The sequence below is a fragment of the Perca flavescens genome, chromosome 12 (genome assembly GCF_004354835.1).
Source record: "Perca flavescens isolate YP-PL-M2 chromosome 12, PFLA_1.0, whole genome shotgun sequence".
In the NCBI taxonomy this organism is placed as follows: Eukaryota; Metazoa; Chordata; class Actinopteri; order Perciformes; family Percidae; genus Perca; species Perca flavescens.
Genome location: NC_041342.1, coordinates 3,680,953 through 3,702,506, shown reverse-complemented (window position 1 = coordinate 3,702,506; position 21,554 = coordinate 3,680,953). Strand labels below are relative to the sequence as shown.

The 21,554-nt window shown below is 41.6% G+C and overlaps 1 protein-coding gene across 3 annotated transcripts in view; it reads right to left on the bottom strand.

Annotated features, from left to right (window-relative positions):
• The window catches only part of fgf12a (fibroblast growth factor 12a), a 34,471-nt gene extending 14,948 nt beyond the window's left edge, over window positions 1-19,523 (bottom strand). The window contains exons 1-3 of one of the 3 annotated variants that reach the window (XM_028592409.1): window positions 4,795-5,050; window positions 3,421-3,468; window positions 261-371 (exon numbers count right to left, since the gene is read on the bottom strand). In XM_028592409.1, the coding sequence (XP_028448210.1) occupies window positions 261-371; window positions 3,421-3,468; window positions 4,795-4,990 (355 nt within the window). In that variant the 5' untranslated portion in view covers window positions 4,991-5,050. Of the gene's footprint in view, window positions 1-260; window positions 372-3,420; window positions 3,469-4,794; window positions 5,051-19,382 lie in introns of those variants that run through there. The other 2 variants (XM_028592411.1, XM_028592410.1) reach the window with 2 other exon arrangements.
• Window positions 19,524-21,554: the final 2,031 nt, after the last annotated feature.

Here is a 21,554-nt window from a genome sequence, read left to right as displayed (position 1 = left end):
CATATACTATTACATAACCAGATGCAGAAAAGAGGGCTTTTGCCTTGTTTGGTGAATATTTTCCTTTTTAAAATTGAAAGTTGGTAATCCAATTCAACAAGGGCATTTTAAACTAATTTTGGAGTGCTTCAGTTTATGTAAGAATTCAAAATGATAGAAGCACAGCTTATAAAATGTGATAATATATTATATAACCAAGTGACTCATTGCTATCTAATGTTTTATGCTGGAAGCTATAGTTTCCGTTATGCTCCACTCACTGTTGTCGCTGTTCTCATCCTTGCTGCCGTCGATGGTTCCATCCGGCTGCATCTGCAGGTAGAAGCCCTGCTGGCTGAACAGCCGTGTCACGATGCCTTTCAGCTGCGGCTCTGAAACACGCAAACACACACACACACACATACACACACACACACACACACACGCACACAAACACGCACGATACACACGCGTACACAAAAACCATCGGACAAGCAGCAGCCCCATCCCCACCAAGAATATGTCAGAACAACATTCTTATAATTGTGACAGAAACACCCAAAGTGTTGCACTCGCAGTTCTTCATATCAAGCAGTTTAAAATGTTTTACAAACACGTTTCACAAACATAAAACGTACAGTGTTTAATTATTTAAAGACAAGTTGGCAGTGGAAGATGGAGAGTACCAGCAGAACAATTATAGACCCTCACCCCTTAAATTGCTTAAAGCATTTAAAAACATTTACTGGTGGGTTTTTTATGTCAGATAGATTAAAGCCTTTAGAATGAATTGAATTACTTACTTATATTACTTTATGAAGTGAATCTATTTCAATATACCAATTAAATTCTCAATTATAATTAACCTTTTAAAAAATTATAATTGTTCATCTGGCTCAATCCACCCTGCTAAAAAAATTTAAAAAAAACTTAAACTTACAGCACTAGAACCACTTCAGCCCTGAATTTAACTCTTACCAGCAGCTGTTGAATATCAACACAACTATGATGGACAGTTTCTAATGAGTTATCTGTTGTACCACATAATCCCCAAAACGGCTATTTGATGGAAAGGCCTTTACAATGAGAGCATCATGACAGAAAATCAATGAGAATGCTCTTACTTTCTTATAATATCACTGTATCTAGTACAGAAAAAATACAGATTTTGCATCATTTGAAAACCCTTTTAAAGTCCCTTTTGTAATGTACACTGACATGCCGATGGTTTCTTTATTTGGTATGAAGCAACTGTGTACTTTTGGGTTGATACCACTGATATTCAATAAAAGACATTTGAGTTTTTGCAGGCAACAGGTTCACCAAAAATGATTCCAGTGGGTTTCCTTAACCTAGCGGAAACTGAACTTAACTTTCTAAGAGTTTTTCTCCCCCATTGCAATAACCCTGAATCCACCTCTAACTTTGAGGCTGTGACATCTGGGAGCTGGCCAGGGTGCTGCTCGAAGCTCACACTTCAGGGGAGCAGGTGGAAACGAGGATTAGCTCAGGGAAGAGAGAGACTCTCGGCTTCAAGCAATGCCAGGAAAAAAATAGGTCTGAGGAAAGATGTATGCGCGGACTCCACAGTCTGTCTAATGTCCCGCAGGTCTTTTAATTTTGTGCAAAAGCAGTTGTAGGAGTCAAATGACCCCATTAGCATAAAAAAGACTTGGGTTGTGGCTTTTGCCATGGAAATGCTGGAGAGGTAAAGTTTGTTCGCCAGATAGAGATAGAAAGTATGCATTTGTAACTAATTTGTTACTAATTTTTCTTAAGGTTTACTGTGAATAATGAAACTGTTCAGCTGAACCGTAATGTTTGTTTTTGCAATGGCAAAGATTTTGAGACAAGCTCCATTGAAATCAGACATCAACTCAGATGCAGGATGTCATTAATTCTTTGTCTATTCTCAGCCTGACAAAAGAAACAAACTACGCATTTTGTCACAATTGAATTGGTGCTCAGTTTCACTTGTGTGTCTAAATACACATTCAGCAACTGAAAGTGCTTGCTTTGCAGGGCTTACATGTTCTGATAAATGATGTATGTGATTGCAATACGGGAATATGAGTGAGCCTGACTGTCCTTCCAAGCTCATAACAAGACTTGGAGGTCATGCAATTCAGTGCATTCCAGTCAGGTAAATAAAACCCCAAATAATTTAGCAAAACGAAACATTTTCGAACTTGGTATCAGGAGAGAAAAAAAGCCACATCTGTCTTTAACAGTAACAGCAGATGTTACGTTTTTACATTAAAGCTGTTCACTGCAATAATTACTGGTTCATATGCCCTCTTTATATTTGACAGAAAACAAGTGTGTGGAGAAGAAAGCCCATAGACAGACTATGCGGAGTGGTGACCCCAACTAGAGTGGGTTCACCTCAACTGTACATCATCCTGACCATCAGTCCCCAACTCACCTACCCCTGGGATGGGGCCATCAATTCCTGGGACAGGCCTTTCATCATCGTCTATGTGTGTGTGTGTGTGTGTGTGTGTGTGTGTGTGTGTGTGTGTGTGTGTGTGTGTGTGTGTGTGTGTGTGTGTGAGATCGAGACATGGGAGTATACACATCAGTATATCACATGTGATAACTACACTTTCGTAAATTAAGGCCTCAGCATGGGACCAAGCAATCGCTGACGGCTCATTAGGTCCAATAATTTAGCTGTGTGTGCGGGTATAAACAGACTTCAAGCCAAACTCCAGAGTTCACATGTTTGTGCATGAAAATATGTCTTTCAGAGGCAACATAGAGCAAATCATTCTGTGTGTGTGTGTGTGCATGGGCCATTAACACATCAATAAATTTACTTCATACCAATACACAGAAGGACAAAAACATTTAGGTACGTTGACAAATGGCATCATGACCATGAAATGGTGAATGATCACCTGTTCTGATACAGTGTTTGACAGAGGGAAACACAACATATCCATATACACCAAAATATACTACAGTATACAAGAACCTCTACTACACAGCAGTACTTGACACATATTTACAGACACAGAACAAGTAGCGAGATTAAAGACTGATCCGACATTGACTGACGAAGAGAATGAGGCAGAAACAAAATGAGAAGAGGCAGAGCCAGAGACAAAGATAGAAAAAGAGACAGAGGAGCGACAAACGACTGGCTATAGGAGAGCTTTAGCTACAAGGAAAAACAACTGGTAATAAATTAAGCTTAAACAATCCAAGAAAGCCACACAGAAGGAGGGATGACAGAAAAAAAGAAGAGATCAGCAAGGGAGAGGTTCGTCGGCTGTCAGACAGGTGTTGAAGCCCCCCGCCCCTCCCTCTCTGTCCCTCCCCAACCCACCCTTCCCCACCTCCCCTCCCTCACTGGCCGAGGGGGAGGCGATATGGGCGCGAGATGGGGTGGAGACGAGAAGAAACACAGCACACACAGATGGAGGCTGAGCTACTGACCTAGCCTGCAGCCCTTATGGGACACCTGTGGAGGTTTCGAGGGTGCATCTTACGAAGGGGGGGAATAGAAGGAAAAACAACAGTCTTTTAAACAGGCAGAATTCATAAATTCTCCAGTGTATCTGCTGTTTATATGCAAATATATGGCAAGGCATCAGTGGAAAGATGAGGATGATCAATTAGAGAAAATGCAGCATCTGATTGTCGGTCTGTGCTTTTTTTTTGTGTATGTGTCAGTGTCTGGAGGCCTGACTGGCTTGTTGTCCGGCTGTCTGCTTGCTTATGTTTCTATTCAGGCATTTTGTGGCAGTTTTCGCGCTTAGATTGATTGTCTCATTTCGGCTGCACGATGATAGGGTTTAAATGTAGTCTGGCTGGTTGGGTGTTTGTCTCTGTTGTTCTCCCTTTCTGCCTTAACAAATGATGTCTGTCTGTCCTCCTACCTCATTCCTCATCAGTTGGTCTGCAGGACTCTGAGCGAACCTGTCTGTCGTTCATCACAGACACAACTATCTGGATTCGGCGACGGGTGGATTGTGATCTGTGCACCAGGACAAAAGCCAGGGGGGTAAAAAAAAAAAAAGGGAAGGCTATAGCATGGGAGTGAAATAGGCACGGAGCCTATGTCTATCAATACAGCCGGAGTAGCTCTTAATCACTGAGGCTATACCTCCCTTCACTGCAGTAAAGCTCCCTCTCTGCAATAAACATTTACCATTAAAACATTTAATCTCAAAAGAGCCTTGGTGCACTGCGGTGCAACTTCTCTCCCCTACTCCGATCAGCAGTAATAACTGAATTAATTTTAAGCAATTTAAAACAGCTTTGAGTGTATCCAAGTTGTGTGTGTGTGTGAATGTGTGTTTGGAGGAAAGGGGGTGTGCAAATTGCAAACATTTTAAATGAAAGCTTAAATATGTCATACAGCCTAGCTGCTGGAACAAAACAGCTGTGACTGATACAGTAGCATTACTTTTGTTCCAGTGTAATTGATTATTCAGATCCGAGTAGTATCACAATAAATAAAGGGGGTAACGTCACAGCATAAAGAATATTACCTATACAACTCGGCTGTTCGGTGTATGGGGGACTGTTGTGTCGTGCGGGGGATCGACAGACAACAAGAAGACCTAATGGAACAGGTGGATTTTTCGCACCGCGGAGACTTCTCCTCGGGTTCAGATTGGAGCGTTGACTGCAGTATAATTCTCCAAAGAGGGGCGGGGTGGAGTGTGTGTGTATGTATGTGTGTGTGTGTGTGTGTGTGTGTGTGTGTGTGTGTGGGGGGGGGGGGCGGGGGAGGCTGTGGAAAACCGCTTCCATAAGCACACGTAACACACATCAGTGGAGGGGGGATAAATCTACAGCACTGACCTGGTCGCCGCCGAACGGGTCTTTTCTTGCCGCTGCAGAATCGGACTTTGCTGAAGACCCCCAAGAAATGCCTCTCGCAGATAGAGCGGGGGTCTTTGCTGGGGCTGGGGCGACGTTTCGAAGTAGAGACCCGGTCGCTGTTCGACTCCCTCGCCTGGCGTTTCTGCCGGATCAGGGAGCTGGCGATTGCGGCCATCTCCCCGAACCGAGTCTGAAAACCGAGAGTCTAGTTCGGCAGAGGTCGGATCTTGGTGCAGCTTCTTGGCTCAAAAAAAAACAAAAAAAAACGAGAGTTGATTCTGTGTTTCACGTCCACGAGTGTGTTCAACCAAATGTCATCCTGATCAGAAAACCCTCCGAGTCCCGGGCATCATTGCGCTTCAGGCAGCATCCTCTTGAGGGGACAGTAACGCAATTCAGCTGCCGCGACTTTCGGACACTCAGGTCTTCGAATCAACCGCGACCGGTCTGATATAAAACATAAATCTACGGGCTAGGCCACAGGGGCCGACATGTCAGCAGTGAAAACATGCAACAGTGTTGATAAGTTGACGCAGCTGGGTGTCAGTGGAACGCTTCAGGTATTCCAGGTGAACAGCGCCGCGTTTGACGAGCACGATTTAGTAATCCTCATCTGCACACCAGCCTCTCCTCTGGCTTCCAGACGCCTTTTTCATACTTCGCATCAACCTAAATTCATGCACGAGACGCTCGTGCGTGGCTGGAGTAATTATCCGAACTTCCCCTCCACCCCCCTAATTATTCACTCCATGCACATCGATGAATGAGACCGTTCGCTGCCCGTCCAGGAGGCTGTGCAGGAGTCCAGACAGCCCAGTCTCCGGTTCTGTCGACGGCACCTCGAAATGTAGCTGGAGAAATGGAATCGGCAGGAGATGCTATAGGCTACTCTGCAAGGATGCTGCAGAGATGTAATTTAAGCATGCAGGGAGGGATTCTCCTCCAAAAAGCAACAATTAGTTGTAGCGCACAAATAGCATTATTCCCAGTGCGCCCCGAATGGATGTTGTCAGTGTGTTACATCGCCGACAGCGAGAGTAGACGGTCGCGGTCTATCGCTCTCTCTCTCTCTCTCTCTCTCTCTCTCTCTCTCTCTCTCTCTCCCTCTCTCTCTCTCTCTGTCTCTCCCTCTCCCTTTCTCTCTCTCTCTCTCTCTCTCTCTCTCCCTCTCCCTTTCTCCCGCTCTCGCTCCCTCTCCCTCTCTCCCTCTCTCTCTCTCTCTCTCTCTCTCTCTCTCTCTCTCCAACTCTTTTAACGCAATCATACGTGATTGAGGTTCGTATTAGGAACTCTCGGAGGGGGGTACAGGCTACAAGATAGTCTAGATGATTTCCAGGAAGAAAAGCTGTCAATATAAAATATAGGCCACATAAAAAAGGCAAAAGGGTATATGCTGGGTGGATGTTAATGCAGGGGAAAGTGGGTGCGCGCGCGTGATTTTTTTTTTCTATTCATTTGGGACAATGTGCACATCTAAAAGGGAGCAAGTGATCTCACCATTGTCTCGTTGAATTCGGTCAGCGAGCAGTTGTGGAGCCAGTGTGCAGATATCTTGCAGCTTTGGCTGATACACAGCATTCTTATCCTCATAGCTTATACTTAACAGATATAAGCACACATTTTATTTTCTAAAACCCCTGTGGCCACAAGAGCATAAGGGGCTAAAAGGATTACCTGCAACAGGTTTCAGCACACAGAGTAGGCTATGAACCCAAAACAGAAATGGTACACTGAAGACCCAGACAATGACACATGGCTAAATATGATTTAGGGCTTACGAAAATGACGTGGACGAACATTACAAGCACAGTTATAGTCCTTGAACCATGAAACATACTGTAACCTCAAAGCTTCGAAAACCGCCCTTTAACTCACTTTGAGCCAGGAGTGAGGGAGTGAAAACATGAATATATGTATGAGAGCTTATTCTGCATGTGTTTCTATTATAGATCACACAAGACGATCAATGTAAACCAATTGAGCGTTTTCAGCATGATGTTAAATGGTTCTGTTTCCATTGGTATTCAGCAAATGATAACCTACGGTTAAGGATCAGCTGTAAATCAATGCAAAGTCCCCAAAGATGTCCTGCAAACATGTCTGTGTGCATGTGAGCATGTCTATGGTAAAATGCCTCTCATCGCATGGGCTGGGGAGCACACACACACCACGTACATACACATACACATACATACACATACACACACACACACTGTGGGAAGATAAACACGTGAGTCTTTGCACAGCAAAACGCTCTTCCCCGTGATGAAACAGCATGAAACACTTAGAGGCTTTTTCTGGGCTCGGTTTGACATTCTCTCTCCAAACCCAGCCAGCCCTTAGAGAGATCGAGAGAGAGATGATTTTCTTTTCACTACCACTGTCTGCCCCCCCTCCCCTTACGTAAGATTCTGATATAATGGATGAAAGTGTTGCATGTGAAGCACTAGTACCTTTGCGTGTTCCTACATGTGCGTGTATCCCTGTATGTGTGCGTGAGAGAGAGAGAGAGAGAAATAGACAGGAAGAGAGTAAGATGGAGGGCAGCTACACTCTTCTCCCAGGGAATCAGACAGACAGCAAAAGAAAAGTTAGTAAGAGTCTAAATCAAAAACTGTAATCTATTCTTAGTGAGTTGCCAGTGCGTGGTAGAAAGGAATATGTCACTGCAGCTTAAAGAAATCAATAACAACATTCATCATTCTAACGGATATGCAGGAGCGTGATATACATTTCTTAGAAGAAAAAAAACAGCTGGAGGGTTGGAGTGAGCTTTCTCAGAAATGGGGGCGACTTTGTGGTGTAGAGCGCAATAGAGGCATGTGACATATATCTTTGTCAGAAAAAGATAAAGTATTCCCTAATGAGGATCTGCGAGGCTTCCTATCTCTACCAGAGACAACTGATGTTCACTTCATTCCAGCTGAGAAACGTCCACGTGCAATAAAACACTCCCGCTATGAAATGTACTGCTGACCGTATATTGCAATCACTTTTTATTGTCAATTACAATAATTTGAGTCTGTGAAGGTTTGCTAGTTCATCTGTAGAAACAGTGTGATGTCAAAATAAAAAAAAAAAATTCTCAGTGTGCCACCTACTGGATATGTCATTTGCATTTATCGTACTCTGAATATTGTGTTAAAATGATGCAGCCATGTTGTGTTAAATATGTTGGGTATAAAGTGTTTTCATGTTATCAGACCATGCTAGTTATTGGATTTTTATGTATGAACCGTGTTGCATACACTGTACACTGCAGCATAGGAACTAAATATCTCTGAAAACTGAAAGAAATGAACCAGAGCCCCAAGTTCCTGACATGAGTAACATGCTCAGAATGATTTCTTTATATCTGCTGCCGCCATGTGGAAAAAGAATGAACCACTCCAATGTGTCCTTGAGATACCTCACAGATGTGTTGACTCACAATATCTGGAGCTAGTTTTCATAGTGTAATGTCTGCTAAACTGTCTTGCCAAGTCACCGGGGCAAAGAGGAGAGATAAGTGTGAGGATAGGTGCGATGCTGTGGCTCACGATGCTTATTACCCACACTTACACTAACAACACAAATGTCAGCTTGATAAGTAAATAGGCTACTAACTGAACTGAACAAAGCCCAGGTTGGATAGGTGAACAAAAACAAAGTGATTCTTTCCTGCATTGCAAACATGATCATTTTAGATACATAATATACATACTATTAAAAACTAAAAGCGAGATGAAGACCAACTGCTGATTAAGACTATTAATTCAAGGTAAGTTAGTCATTAACACAAATCGTGCTCGACAGGAATGCAAAAGGGTTTGATTCTGGTCACTAGATAGAAGGGAAAAAAAAGCTGTTCCCAAAGTAATTTAACCCTTGTGTGGTGTTTGGGTCTGTGGGACCCATTTTCCATGTTTGCTAAAAGAAAAATTATGCTATTTATTATTTCTTCTAACTCAAACTCATTGGCCTTGGCGCCTTTTTATGTGAAGAACATAAAAAATAACTTATTTTCAATGACTGCACACAGTACACCCCACACATAACTATTAGATATGAGGTGTTCAGGTTTACTGGACCCGAGTGTATTTAAATGTAGGTGCTATGAAACTATCTTTCTGCACCTGCTATTCCCACACAAAGTTACAAAATTGTTACATTTCAAGTACTTTCACCTGTTCTGATTAAGTTCTAAGAAATAAGCACCAATAATGATCAACAATCTTGTTTTTTTGACCTCTTTTATAATTTAATTTCTTTATTTTCTCACAAAAAACTAAAATGATCATATGATCATAAATGTGATCTCACAGGGGTAAATGGCAAATATGAACCATAAATGATGTATATATCATTGGTAATTGAGCTAAAGTAAACATCTATTAAGTATTTTTACATAAATTGTTATGGCTGTATTGATTTAAAAGCCTAACAATGTGGTGGGCCCACCAAACCCAGGAACGTTGGCTGTGTAACAGAAATATGAACACCACACAAGGGTTAAATAAGACCTGATGTTGATTAAACAGTCACAAAGAAACTGATTAAAGTATTACCATTTGCGAGGACGAGGTCTCCTGCAATCCAGACCCCGACAACTGTATTTAACTTTAACACAAGAAAAGCCAGGTGCAGACTTGACGCTACAAAGGAAAGCAGGTGCAAACATTTAAGCCTACTCAGAAACATCCTTTACCTAAAATCCCTGGGACGGGATTTTGGCACAGTTCCTAAACCTGGAGAGTGAAACACTTTCTGCTCTTCTTGCTCTACGTGATCTTGTAGCGAGTGATGCAATCAGATAACCAGCCGAGGGTAAGTCTTTGTCTGATGGGTGATTTACATACTGATGAATAATCTGTAACTGCTGACGTATAACAGACAGACAAGTTCAGATTTGAGTTAATATAGGCTGATTAATCATCCACGAGCAGGGTAGTGTCTGTTTAAAATCCAAAAGGCACGCTGTCATCATTTTGCAGCTCTATTTTGAAATGACATGTTACAGTCTTGGATGAGCAGCGGGGACACAGGGGAACTCCTTCTTTTGTGTGTGTCAAAAACAGAGAAAGACATTCTGATGGATAAATCTAATTCTAAAGGAATTGTCAAGTACATTTTTTTTCGTTAAACAAAGTCTTCACCCGACAAAGCTTCATGTCAAAGGAGCTTTAACTTTGCATCCTTTTTGTGTCAAAACCTTTCAGCTGACTCATAAAGTTTTGATTGAGGTCATATGGTTCATCTAACAGTGAGCGGAGATGCAGGATGAGGACTGATGGTGCTTTATATCCGAGCCGTACAGATCCCAGTGTGCACGCTGCTTTTGGTCCAACTTCCTCGGAGGAATCAGCTGTGCTTAATGGAGTTTCTAATTGTCTGCCCTGAATTAGATAGCTGATCCACAGTGAAACTACTGGGGATCCCAAGCACTGCAAGGGACTGGAGGAGATGGGAGAAGGTGTTGCATTTCTCTCGCTCTGGAAATACTGTAGGATGTTTTTTTAATGACTTTTGGAGGTGTAGTTATGGGTAAACAACAGCAGCAATGCAGTGAATTGCTGAGACATGACTGTAGAGGACATGGCAGGCCTCTCAGGCTTATCGGCAAAGAATGTTGAGCGGTGGCTGTGTATGGGCGTGTTGAGACTTTCTGTTTCATAGTTGACGTGGCAAAATAAGTCACTTTCAAAAGTATTGTTTGATTGGTGAGAATAAATGCAGCTGCTCCAGTCTTCAACATGCATTCAAGTAGTTAAAGCCTAAGAGTAGAGACAGTTGGGTAGTTTTACATTTATATTTAACTATGTCTTGTCAAATGGGAATCTTTGGACAAAACTTAACCAATGTGGGGTCCTGGTTTGATAAAAATCTATTTAAAGAAACGCTGACATGAAAAGTTTGGGTGCCCCTGGAGTACTTCTGCTATGGCGCTATCCGTGGTGCTGAACCGCGCTGCTTGTTCGGGGCCCTAAAAACAAAGCTGCCTCTCCAGGCTCCTGAAGTTTAATGACTTGATCCCTGCATTGTCCATTTTTGGCCCGCTTCAGATGCAGCACTGGAACACGCTAGTCTGCAAATATAGCTCGATCTTGCAAAGTATCTGAAGCCCTCTTTGTCTCTCTCTCTTTCTCTGTGGAGGAGTGCGGCGGGCTGGACTGCCAGCAGCTACCCGCACACAAAACTCGGGACAGATGCAAGGAGCACAAGGAGACGAGGCTCTCTCCACTGCAGACTCGGAAGATGTTACTCACACACTCGAGTGGCCAATGAAACCACTCAACCCCCCCACCCCCCACCCCACACCCCCACCCCCAAAAAAAACACACACACCCTTTCCTCCTTCCCTCTCTCTCTATATATATCACCCCTTTTTCTTTTTTCCATCACTTAAGAAAGAAAGCATGCAAAGCGAAGGTAGCTGTAAAGCTATGGTGCTATGTTTGTCTCTCACCGTTGGTGATAGTGGTCGTCTTCGATCGTTGTCCACAGAAACACTGCAGCATATGCGCTCCTTTCTGAAGGAATGGCCTCAGAATCCTCATTGATTTGGGTTGATGGGAGCCTTCCTCAATCCAAACAATCGGGCAACGCTATCACAACACAGCAGGGTCAGGCAGCATAGCGTAGCCGGCCAGCCAGCCTCACCAGGCTCACAGCAGCCCTCAAAACGCCGGAAGGACACAGTCTGCAGGACAAATTACGCTAAAACGAGGCATCTTGAGTGATTCCCCCCTCTCTCTATCTATCTCTCTCTCTCCCTCTCTTTCCTTCTCTAGCCCTCTCTCTCTCTCTCTCTCTCTCTCTCTCTCTCTCTCTCTCTCTCTCTCTGTCTATTCTTTTCTCGTCCAGCGACGGTCATTCGCGTTCACGGCACACTCTTCTTCCGCCACGGCAGGCAACGCAAGGACGTTACAATGTGCTCTTAATTGTACATCCCCCCCCTCAGCCCCCCCTCCTGTCTCCGCGTCTTTACCAGCAGCGGACGTAATAGCAGGAAAGGAAAGAGTAAAGGAAAGGGATAGAGAGATTATAGGAGAGGGAGGGAGAGAGAGCGAGAGAGAGAGAGAGAGAGAGAGAGAGAGAGAGAGAGAGAAAAGCATGCACGCCAAAGTTAAACTGCAGGGGTAAAGTGGCAGGCCGGCCACGAGTGAGGTAATGCAGAGCTGACCGTTAAGGCGACGATTTGACGCTGCTGGCTGCACAGAACCCAGTTTTTCTGATCTTTTTCTCTGTTTTTCACCCCAGATCAAGAGCAAGCGGGCAACGCAGAGCCTACGTCATCTGCAGCCCACCGTTTTAAAGACAAAGGGGGTTTCTCAATGCGATGATCCTACCAGAAAGTTTATGGCTCAGGCACTGCATTATAAAAGCCCAGCTATCAACAGTAGACACCTCACCTCAGTGTCCGACCAGTGCTGCAGCTGTGCGTTCTCCAAAAGGATATGAACAGGAAAAGAAAAGAAAAGAAAAAATAGCCTACATTTTACTTTATAGAGAATTACAGCTTCCTTGTAGGAGCAACCATTATACCGGCGTGCACTGACTTACATAAAGAAGTCATGTGACACGAGTAAATAAAGTTCCTAATAAATAAATAAATAATAAAGGACCTTGTCCTGCAGAGCAAGGCAAAGTAGTAGTTGTCACTTGTTGATAGTTTACCTAAGTAAAAGTAGAAATACCACATTTTAGAAATACCTTTGGAAATGTTACTTAGTATTCCAGTTATACATATTGCTTTAAAAACCTGACCCGTGAATGCCAGTAATAAATTACTATTTAATTAGATTAATCCTGATGAGTCAATGTACACATAGCATTTCATTGATGTAGTTTGTCAAGGTGGAGATCATTTTAAAAAGAGTAGAAAGGACAGTATTTTTCCACTGAATTGTAGTGGGGTAGAAGTATAAAGTAGATGAAAATGGAAATATAATATTGAAGTACTTGTACTTTGATAAAGTACTTCAAAGTAAGCCAACATTCTACCACTGTTTGTTGTACCTGCTCGGCACTACAGACAATTCTAAATAAGCAGGCAAGCACTTAGTTAAACCAAAAGTATAAAGGTTTTTCATAATAAAAAATGAAAGAAATAATTAAGCAGCAGGATAGTTATGTACAAGAACAATAAAATAGAATCAAATCAAAAATAGCTGGCTTTATTTCACCATAGATGATACTTTGTCTAATGTTCTACCTTATCATACCTTATTTGAAAGTAATAAGTCAGTTTGATCTCACATCATCAGCTGCTCTTAAAACTTTTTAAAAGCTTGGCTTAATACTTATTTTGGAAATGAGAAGCGTTGCACTGAGTTGTCATGAAAGCAAAACTATGTGCAACTTTCTACTCTAGGGGGTGCCATTAGATAATGCACTCTGATTAAAATAACATGCAGCAAAACTGAGATTTCACCATGTAACAGAGAGAGGAAGAGAGACAGAGAATCATCACCCGTCTTTAAAGTACTCAGATTCACTAAAGACAAAACACATGTTTGGATTTGCTGCGTCAAGATATTGCTGTTCTGGGGGCTGTGTAGTGAACAAAGACACTTTGTACAACCTTTACTACAGCATTCATTTAACACAAGGCTGCATTTAAAGTATTTTAAGGTATATCTAATATTTCATGTGCTCATATAACGTTGCACAACAAGGACAACAAATATGACACCAATTACCTTGCCCTCGTGGTGTGTAAAATGTACAATGTACATAAAAGGATGTTTTAGGTCAGCAAAATGCTTCAACAACAGCATCAGTGCAAATAAGGAAAGGTCAGAGAGGTGTAAGGGAGGGAGTAAGGGAGGGAGTGAGGGAGGGAGGGAGGGAGGGAGGGAGGGAGGAAGGGAGGGAGGGAGGGAGGGAAGGAGGGAGGGAGGGAGCTGGCATCAGACCCAGAGTCACAGATATGGTGATGGTGCTGTATATTCAGCTCCCACTATACTGTCCCACTGCAGAGCCAATCACCACTATATTCAGAGAGAGAAAGAAAAGAGGAAATGGTAGCAAAAGGCACAGGGAGGAACTAAAATGTAATAAAAAAAATAGCTAAACTCAAATTTATGACCAAAACATACTGTATTTTATGTGGACATGATCTAAACCCTCCCATAATAAATACAAAAAAGTGTTTACTGGTTGGCATGCTGACTGCAAAAATAATTTCCTTTTACAGCATGTATACTGAGTGTTTTAGTGTATGTATAATTATAGGATAATTAGTTGTAGTCAGTTGCCTTAAATTATTTCTTGAAACATTCCTTCACAATGACAGCAAAACTGCTCATTAAGCTTATTGATTTGAGCGCAATAAAAAACTAAAGGTGACTCAGATGAGTGTATTCACACTTTCATCAGCTCCTCTCTTCTCTCATGTGGACTTTGGTGGCTGAGCAGTAAGAGGACAATGTTCAGAGAGATTTTTGTAAGAAAATTAACCTGAAATAATAAAAGTGAGGGGGCTGGATTACCCCATCCCCAGTCAAAATTACACCCTTGGGAAAACTAAATTTAGATGTTAATTTCCCCTTCTTCCAATCGCACGTTCTTAGCTTCAGACCCCGTGTGACACTTCGTGGATGACCCGTCTTCATTCACTGAGCATGTGTCATACCTTTACCTTGTCCAAAAAAAGACGTGTCCTGTCTGTATTTGAGCAAACTCAGATCTGTCTGTGATGACACTGTGGAAAGATGTGAGACCAGCCAGCTCTCATTTCACCCTCCTATATACTGTATGTCAACAGAAGTGAGGTTAAAATGTTCACCTCTTATGGTTATATCAGCTTTAAATGGAACTGCAGTCGAAAGGTATCATATAGAAATGTATGCAGGTCAAACATTAACAAAAGACAAGTAACTGCAAAAACTTCCATATAATTTAATTTGAAAGAAAAACATTGTGTGCTTTTAGTTTTATAGTTTAGTTTAATGTATTAATACTAACTAAAAGTGTTGGTGGTTTCTGCGGTAGAAAGCAGAACTACTGTTTTTCACGAACATTTAATCTCAAACTATTCAACCCAACAAATGGCTCCATCATTACAAATTCATGCTGTGCAGCCAAGCATTGATCAAATATCATTACACGGAAAGTATAAAACAATGCACAGCACATATAGAATTTCCCAATTTCCTTTCCCTACGGTGCAGCAATTAAAACTACATTTTAGATTAGTTATTTCACTCAGTTTAATACAGTTCCAATGAAACAGGCAGAAACACTATACACAATATATACAACCGTAAGTTTGTATGCCAATTTTTCCTTATTTATCATTAAATTAAAAGGGAAATTTTAACTACAGAATATATTATTATATAACATCCTGTAGTCCAAGTGTAAAATGACTGGGAGGATGACTCAGTTGTTTATAAGTGTTTACAGCAGAGCTGCCCACAGTGGGGCATGCTGGATAAGAAAAAACAGAACAGATCGTTATGAAAAAGCCACTTATTTATTTAAAACCTCATGTTTAAGAATAATGTTATGTAAAATATTTGGACATCAAATATTTGGGTCTTTATTTTACAATTTTACAAGTATTACATTGTTTACTGTTCACAATAAGTTCTTTAAAGTACCATACTAGTGTTATGCTGCGTTCCATTTACGTCGGAAGTTGAAGGCATGGATATACTGGTGCATTCCATTTGAACAGGGAAGTCAGAATTTAGTCTGAAGTTTCCAGTCGGAAATTTCAACTGGAACGCCCCCTGAAGTTGGATTTCTCTCAGAAACCTCAAAATCCAACATGGCTGTGCCGTGCATCAAAAGGATTGGTAGTAATATATTGTTTATTAGCACTTCTGTCTTATTTGTGTCTAATTAAACCAGTTGTTGACGCGTTGCTGTTGTTTTATATATATGGTCCTGTCCATCTTCTATCTTTGGACATGTTGCTGTGGTGTTTGTACGTACAAAATACAGCCTAATGCTTCTTTAACAACTGGTTTTGCTAACAATGGCTAACCTGACTAAAGCAAACCCCACTGGGAAAAAAACTTTTAATTCCGACTTGTTATACTGTAACACGGTCAACTCGGGTGTTACGTCATTCCCAACTCTGGCTTCCGAGTTAAATGGGACGCAGCATACAAGGAGGTCGGAACTCAGAATGGCGTCACCCGAGTTGACCGTGTTCCAGTAACAAGTTGGAAAAACCATTATATTTAATGTGGTGGGGGGAGACTCTAGCCAGGTTAGCCATTGTTAGCAATACCAATTGATAACAATGTATTAACAGCATGTCCCCAGACAGAAGCTGGACAGTACTGTGTGTATGCCTGATTTAATGAGAGGCATAGAGCAGCCATGTTGGATTGTGATGTCTGTGGGTTCTCCTGACTTTCCGACTTCAGGGGAGTTCCAGTTGAAATTTCCAACTGGGAAAATAGAAATTCTGACTTTGCAGTTGAACTTGAATGCACCATTATTATCATGTCTGTTTCTGTTTATGAGACATGATTGTCTATCACAACTAATTTTAAAGTTTCAACAAAGTGACTCAAAGTTAGACCAAACATCACCACTGTATTGGAAAATGGTCAGCAATCAAATCAAACAAAGTAAAGTAGCCTATGTCATTTGGTTGGTGCTAAAACCTGTAACAATGGTCCTTTAAAGTGCTTAAAAACATCCAACTTCTGTAAAGTGTGAAAATGTATTGGCATCTATAGCACTAAAATAGTGGTTTAAAGTATTGGTTTAAATGTTCAGCTAGAAGAAAAAGAAGAAGACCTTTGATTCGGTGGAAGCGATTAACATAAACATACACTGTGTTGAAAGCATTCTCATATTCTGCAAAGCTAAAGTGTCGTCTTCGTTGCTAAAATCCGCAGAACTGTTAATGGCTGCATTATGTAAAGCTGCCAAAAATCTCTTCGCAAAATGAAGTATGCAAACTCGAGGTTTGGGACTCAATCTGAGTACGACACAGCAGCAGCAACAAGACACTTGTCACGGATAAAGTATCAGCATCACAATGTTAAAGACACAACTAGCTTTTTTTACTTCCCATATATGAATATATGAGGAATACAAAATGAGAGGTTAAGAGGCTGCTGTCGTGTGCATAACAGAAAAAGAGGGGATTTAAAAGATGGGTGGGGGTGGAGCAATGTGAGAAATGAATCAGCAGCACTGAACGGCTGTTTGTACATGTTTATGATAAGGTTTTCCTCTTTTCTTAAAGAGGAGTGCCAAGGAAAGACACCTGGGTCAGTGAGGAATTTCACATCCATCAGACCACAGAAACGCTGACGGAAATTTGTTTGATCGTGACTTATGACTATACCGCATGAGGGGACTGCCATTAACCTGCTCGGGGACTCTGTAAGGGAAAATGACCCATTCCTTCCCTCTCGCAGTGCATTATGTTTAGTATTCCTATGCTGGAACATTACCCGCTGGTTTTATGTGTGGTAATTTAATGATATACAAATGAATTAATTTAGGTACTGTATATGCACCATGTAACCACAGTATCAGTAGCACCTTAAAACAAGCTTTTGACACAGGGGACCTCTTCTAAACAGAGCCTCGAGATCAGGTAAATAAAGCAGGACCCAACTTAACTGTGTAGCAATTTGATTCATTCTAATTTTGTTTGGGAATAGGAAAGCATGCACCATCGAAGCACAATATCAATATAATAAGGGCCATAAGCTGTTTTTTTTGGGGACCCAGAGCAGTTACCCTCTTTGCCAGTTAATAATCCGGAAAAACTATAGTCCCGGAAACTAGTTTGATCACAGAGACAAGTCCGACAGGTCACAGCAGACAAATGTGAAAACGTACTGCCACAGTAACACTAACACACAGACTAACAGATATTTCAAGAGTACATTAGTGTAGAGAACCAAACCACTAAATTATGCGCTTAAAAAACAGGAAATATGAAATAAATAAGTCAATAATAAGCCTTGGTGCCATCATAAAGAGTCACAAAAAGGGAGCGGAAACATTGCAAACTGTTGGTCTAACGGAAGATACCTCATACTGTGAGGTCAGACTGATGTACTGTATTGAGCTATCAGCTTTTTATATCGAATAGTCCTGCAGTTATTTGCGTGTTTAATGTTTCCACAGTTTAAGTGCACATGTGGCATAAAGAAGTTCTATTAAACAGGAAAAGACACAAAGTTAAAATGAGATAACATCAATCTGAATGAATCATAAAGCTACTGTAATCTCCGCCGCTCCTGAAATACAATACAATGATGCAAACACTGTGCTCTAGTGGAAAGTATTAACAACAATAGCGAATATATATATATATATATATATATATATATATATATATATATATATATATATATATATATATACATTATGTATGGCAGTAAAGCATAAAGCATTTCATATTTGCCCAAGTGAACACTTAATTTTCCCTGTGTGGGATCAAAGATTGAGGCCATAAACTCTGCAGATTTAAGAAGTGGATTTTGGAAGGGTGAGTCAGGTTTACAGCTAGAGGATGTAGGTAAGCCCCTTGCCAGTAACTTTGACATACCCCATGGCTTTTGTATTTTGCTTTATACTGCAACATTTTTGCTTTACTGTAAACTGTGGATGAAACAGATCAGGGTGACCAGGAGCAAGAAGTTTACCCTACTTAAACAAGGGCACTCTGTCCCTTGTCCAAATATAATGTAAGAGGGGGATGTGCCTGTTTTGTGCTTTAACCCCATGCACCATTAAACTATCCTGCAAAACACTGCCAACGCTACAACAAGACGTTTTAGAGTGACATCTTTTACGCTGTGTGTTCAAGCATATGGCAGCATCTAGTTTTTTTTGTTCATGGAGCAGACTATCCTCTAAATAACAGCCTTTATAGACCATTACTGGCAGAGTTGAAAAGCTTTGTCAACAACCCGCATGCTGATCGTTGAGGCCACACCGCCACCGCTGCACGGAGAACATACATTCATCTCACCGAAGAAAAAAAAATGGAGAGCCAGCAGTTTTTCTCTGAATCAGCTGACAGCACCGATAGAGTAAACGAAAGCTCCGACAGGGAGACTAAAGCCGTTTACCATGCGCATCACTGGAGCTGGAAACACTGTAATGCAGGCCTAATATTTGCACAAGTTGCATTTCCTATGCAATTTAGATGTTTTTCAATAAGCTACATTGTGGACTAATATTGCTGATAAATCTGAATTATACCCCCTGCTGGAAAGGTGTAAGATGCGAGAGGGGGCAAACTAGTCCAGGCGGAGGAATGATCGAGCTATGGAGCCGGATACAGCAGCAGCAGCAGCAGCAGCAGCATCGCGCTGCAGCACTGGAACATGTGCTGATCTGTGGCTCGTTAACGCACATACAGTAGGTATCATGCGCAGCCTGGCTCAAGTTGTAACCCAGGATATAAAAGTGCATCCCTACTTTATTATGTCCTGCTGCAGATATAATAACAAAGTTAATGCTTTTTGTGTTCCGCAGTATGTGCTCAAAAAATTCCACACAAATAAGCAACACTACGGACCCCCAAAAAAACAACTAAACACCACAACAAAATGAGCTCATAACTTATTCATACACACGTGGAAGTTTCTTACCGGCGTTTTTATCACCCATGTCCCCTTGCGGTGCTGAGGTTGATTATACTGCCGATCGTAGGCTGGAGGAATATGCACTGGGCTGAGCTGGTGCGCACTCGCTTCTTCAGTTGGGACCGCCGAGCAGAGAGGGAGGCAAGTTGCTTGTTTCAAGTTAAAGAATTGCAAAATAAGCTCCTTCTGGGACCCTCTCTAAAACGCGCGAGAGCGACAGCCGATGCAGAGCTCTTTGGTGAGCTCGTGCTTACCCCTTATGTTTGCACGAGTTTTTGAGCAAGGTGGACCGAGGGCTCAGGTTAAGCATGAGGGAGGTGTGTGTGTGTGTGTGTGTGTGTGTGTGTGTGTGTGTGTGTGTGTGTGTGTGTGTGTGTGTGTGTGTGTGTGTGTGTATGCAAGGTGTGCATTGTGTCTCGATGCAGGAGTACAGGAGATGTTTTTGTCTGTTCTGTTCATTTCAGATTATAATTTCCAAACCAATTTGTGCTGATGATTATGCTGACAACGACAACACCCTTCTATAAACCCTGATTAAGGCTGTTTTCTCTTCAACATTTATTCAATATAATTGTGGTCCAACTCTTTAGGTGGATGCTGCCCCATCATTTAAAACAAGAATTAAGAACATATTTGCACCTATTTACAGTTGAATGAACGATTCGATTCTTATCAGTGCACCATGCATACTAAGCCCAGCCTGCATGGCCTAACAAGACGCCACACATTTAATGAGTGTGTGTCATATGTTGGGCCCCCCCTCGAAAACGAGATGATATGTCTCAAGGGGTTTATCCCAATAAACACATTTGAAAACACATTCATACATGCCAGATCCAGAATGCTGCATATACATTTTAGACTTTCAGACCTTCTCGTCAACAACACAAGTCGGTCATTAAACATGTACTTTTATAATACTGGAGAAATTTAGAAATTGTTCAATAATTCAACTTGCCTTCTTTTCAAGGCTTTTGGGAATTGGTAAGCTTAAAATTGAACAGCCATTGCAATTTTCATCATATGTGTGTCAGGGCCATTTCATTGAAAATATATGTAATGCTTTAGCACATGCCCCTGTTACGCCAGTGTGTGCTTGAAGTAAAATGTATTATTCTAAATTCACCAAGTGTTAGTACACTTTTTCATGTATTATTTCTTATTTGTTAACCATTCTCTGCTGAATTAGCAATAGACCATTTCCACGTGCAGCCTACAGTGATGAGCTCTGTCCTCACACTCCTGCTGACCACGTACTGTACCATGTTGCTTTATGCCGTTCTGCAAAGGCAGATGGTATTTTGCTGAGAGACATCAATATTTAATGAATGAATCATAGATCAATAGTCTTGTCCTGAGCATCTGACACGTTATTGTGCCTGTTATTTGATGATACTGCAGAAGAATTCTGACAGACATTGTGTACAGTATATACAAAGGCTGCACTGTGCTTTCAGAATGAGCTGGCTGTTCCAATTGTAATGGGTTTGTGCCAAAAAGCTCTTGAGGAAGTTGCTAGTGGTGAGTAATCAACTCAGTGTGAACCGCCGGGGCAGATTTGTAAACAAAGGTACAGTTTGTGCATAAGAGTGCGCTGCTCTCATATTTAGTCAAGTGCCCCTCTCATTCTGTCATGTATTTTTTTTTTTAACCCCAAAACAAAACAACAAACCTTTGCACTTAAGTGAGAGGTTAATGCTGTTGTGCTGTCCTCTGTGGTATTTTGGGATAAAATAAACAGGACTTTGCAGGGGTGGAGTTATCTGAAATCCCACTCAGTGTCCACTTCACACTGCTCGCTGTATAAATCAGCTGCGGACTGCTTCCCAAAGAATACCACAATCACACACTGACCACCAAATCTTAAAATCAATGCAGGAAAAACAGAAAACAAGTCACAGTGTGTTATTATCTAACCGGGCCATTGATCAGCGTCTTAGAAAGCTCACCGTCAGCATTCGGATGGGACGCTATGATGACAGCTAGAGTTTCCTCTGATGGTATAAAAAGACCGTGTTGCTGGTACAAGATGTTTCTGGCCTTTGGGCTGAAATAGAAGCCTCAAGGCCAAATGACGTTCAGCATCATGCGTCTGGCTGTGGATCCAAGCACATCAGAGTTACTTGATTATTTACTCTATCTAGACATATTTGCAGTAAGATGAATAGGGCTGCAACA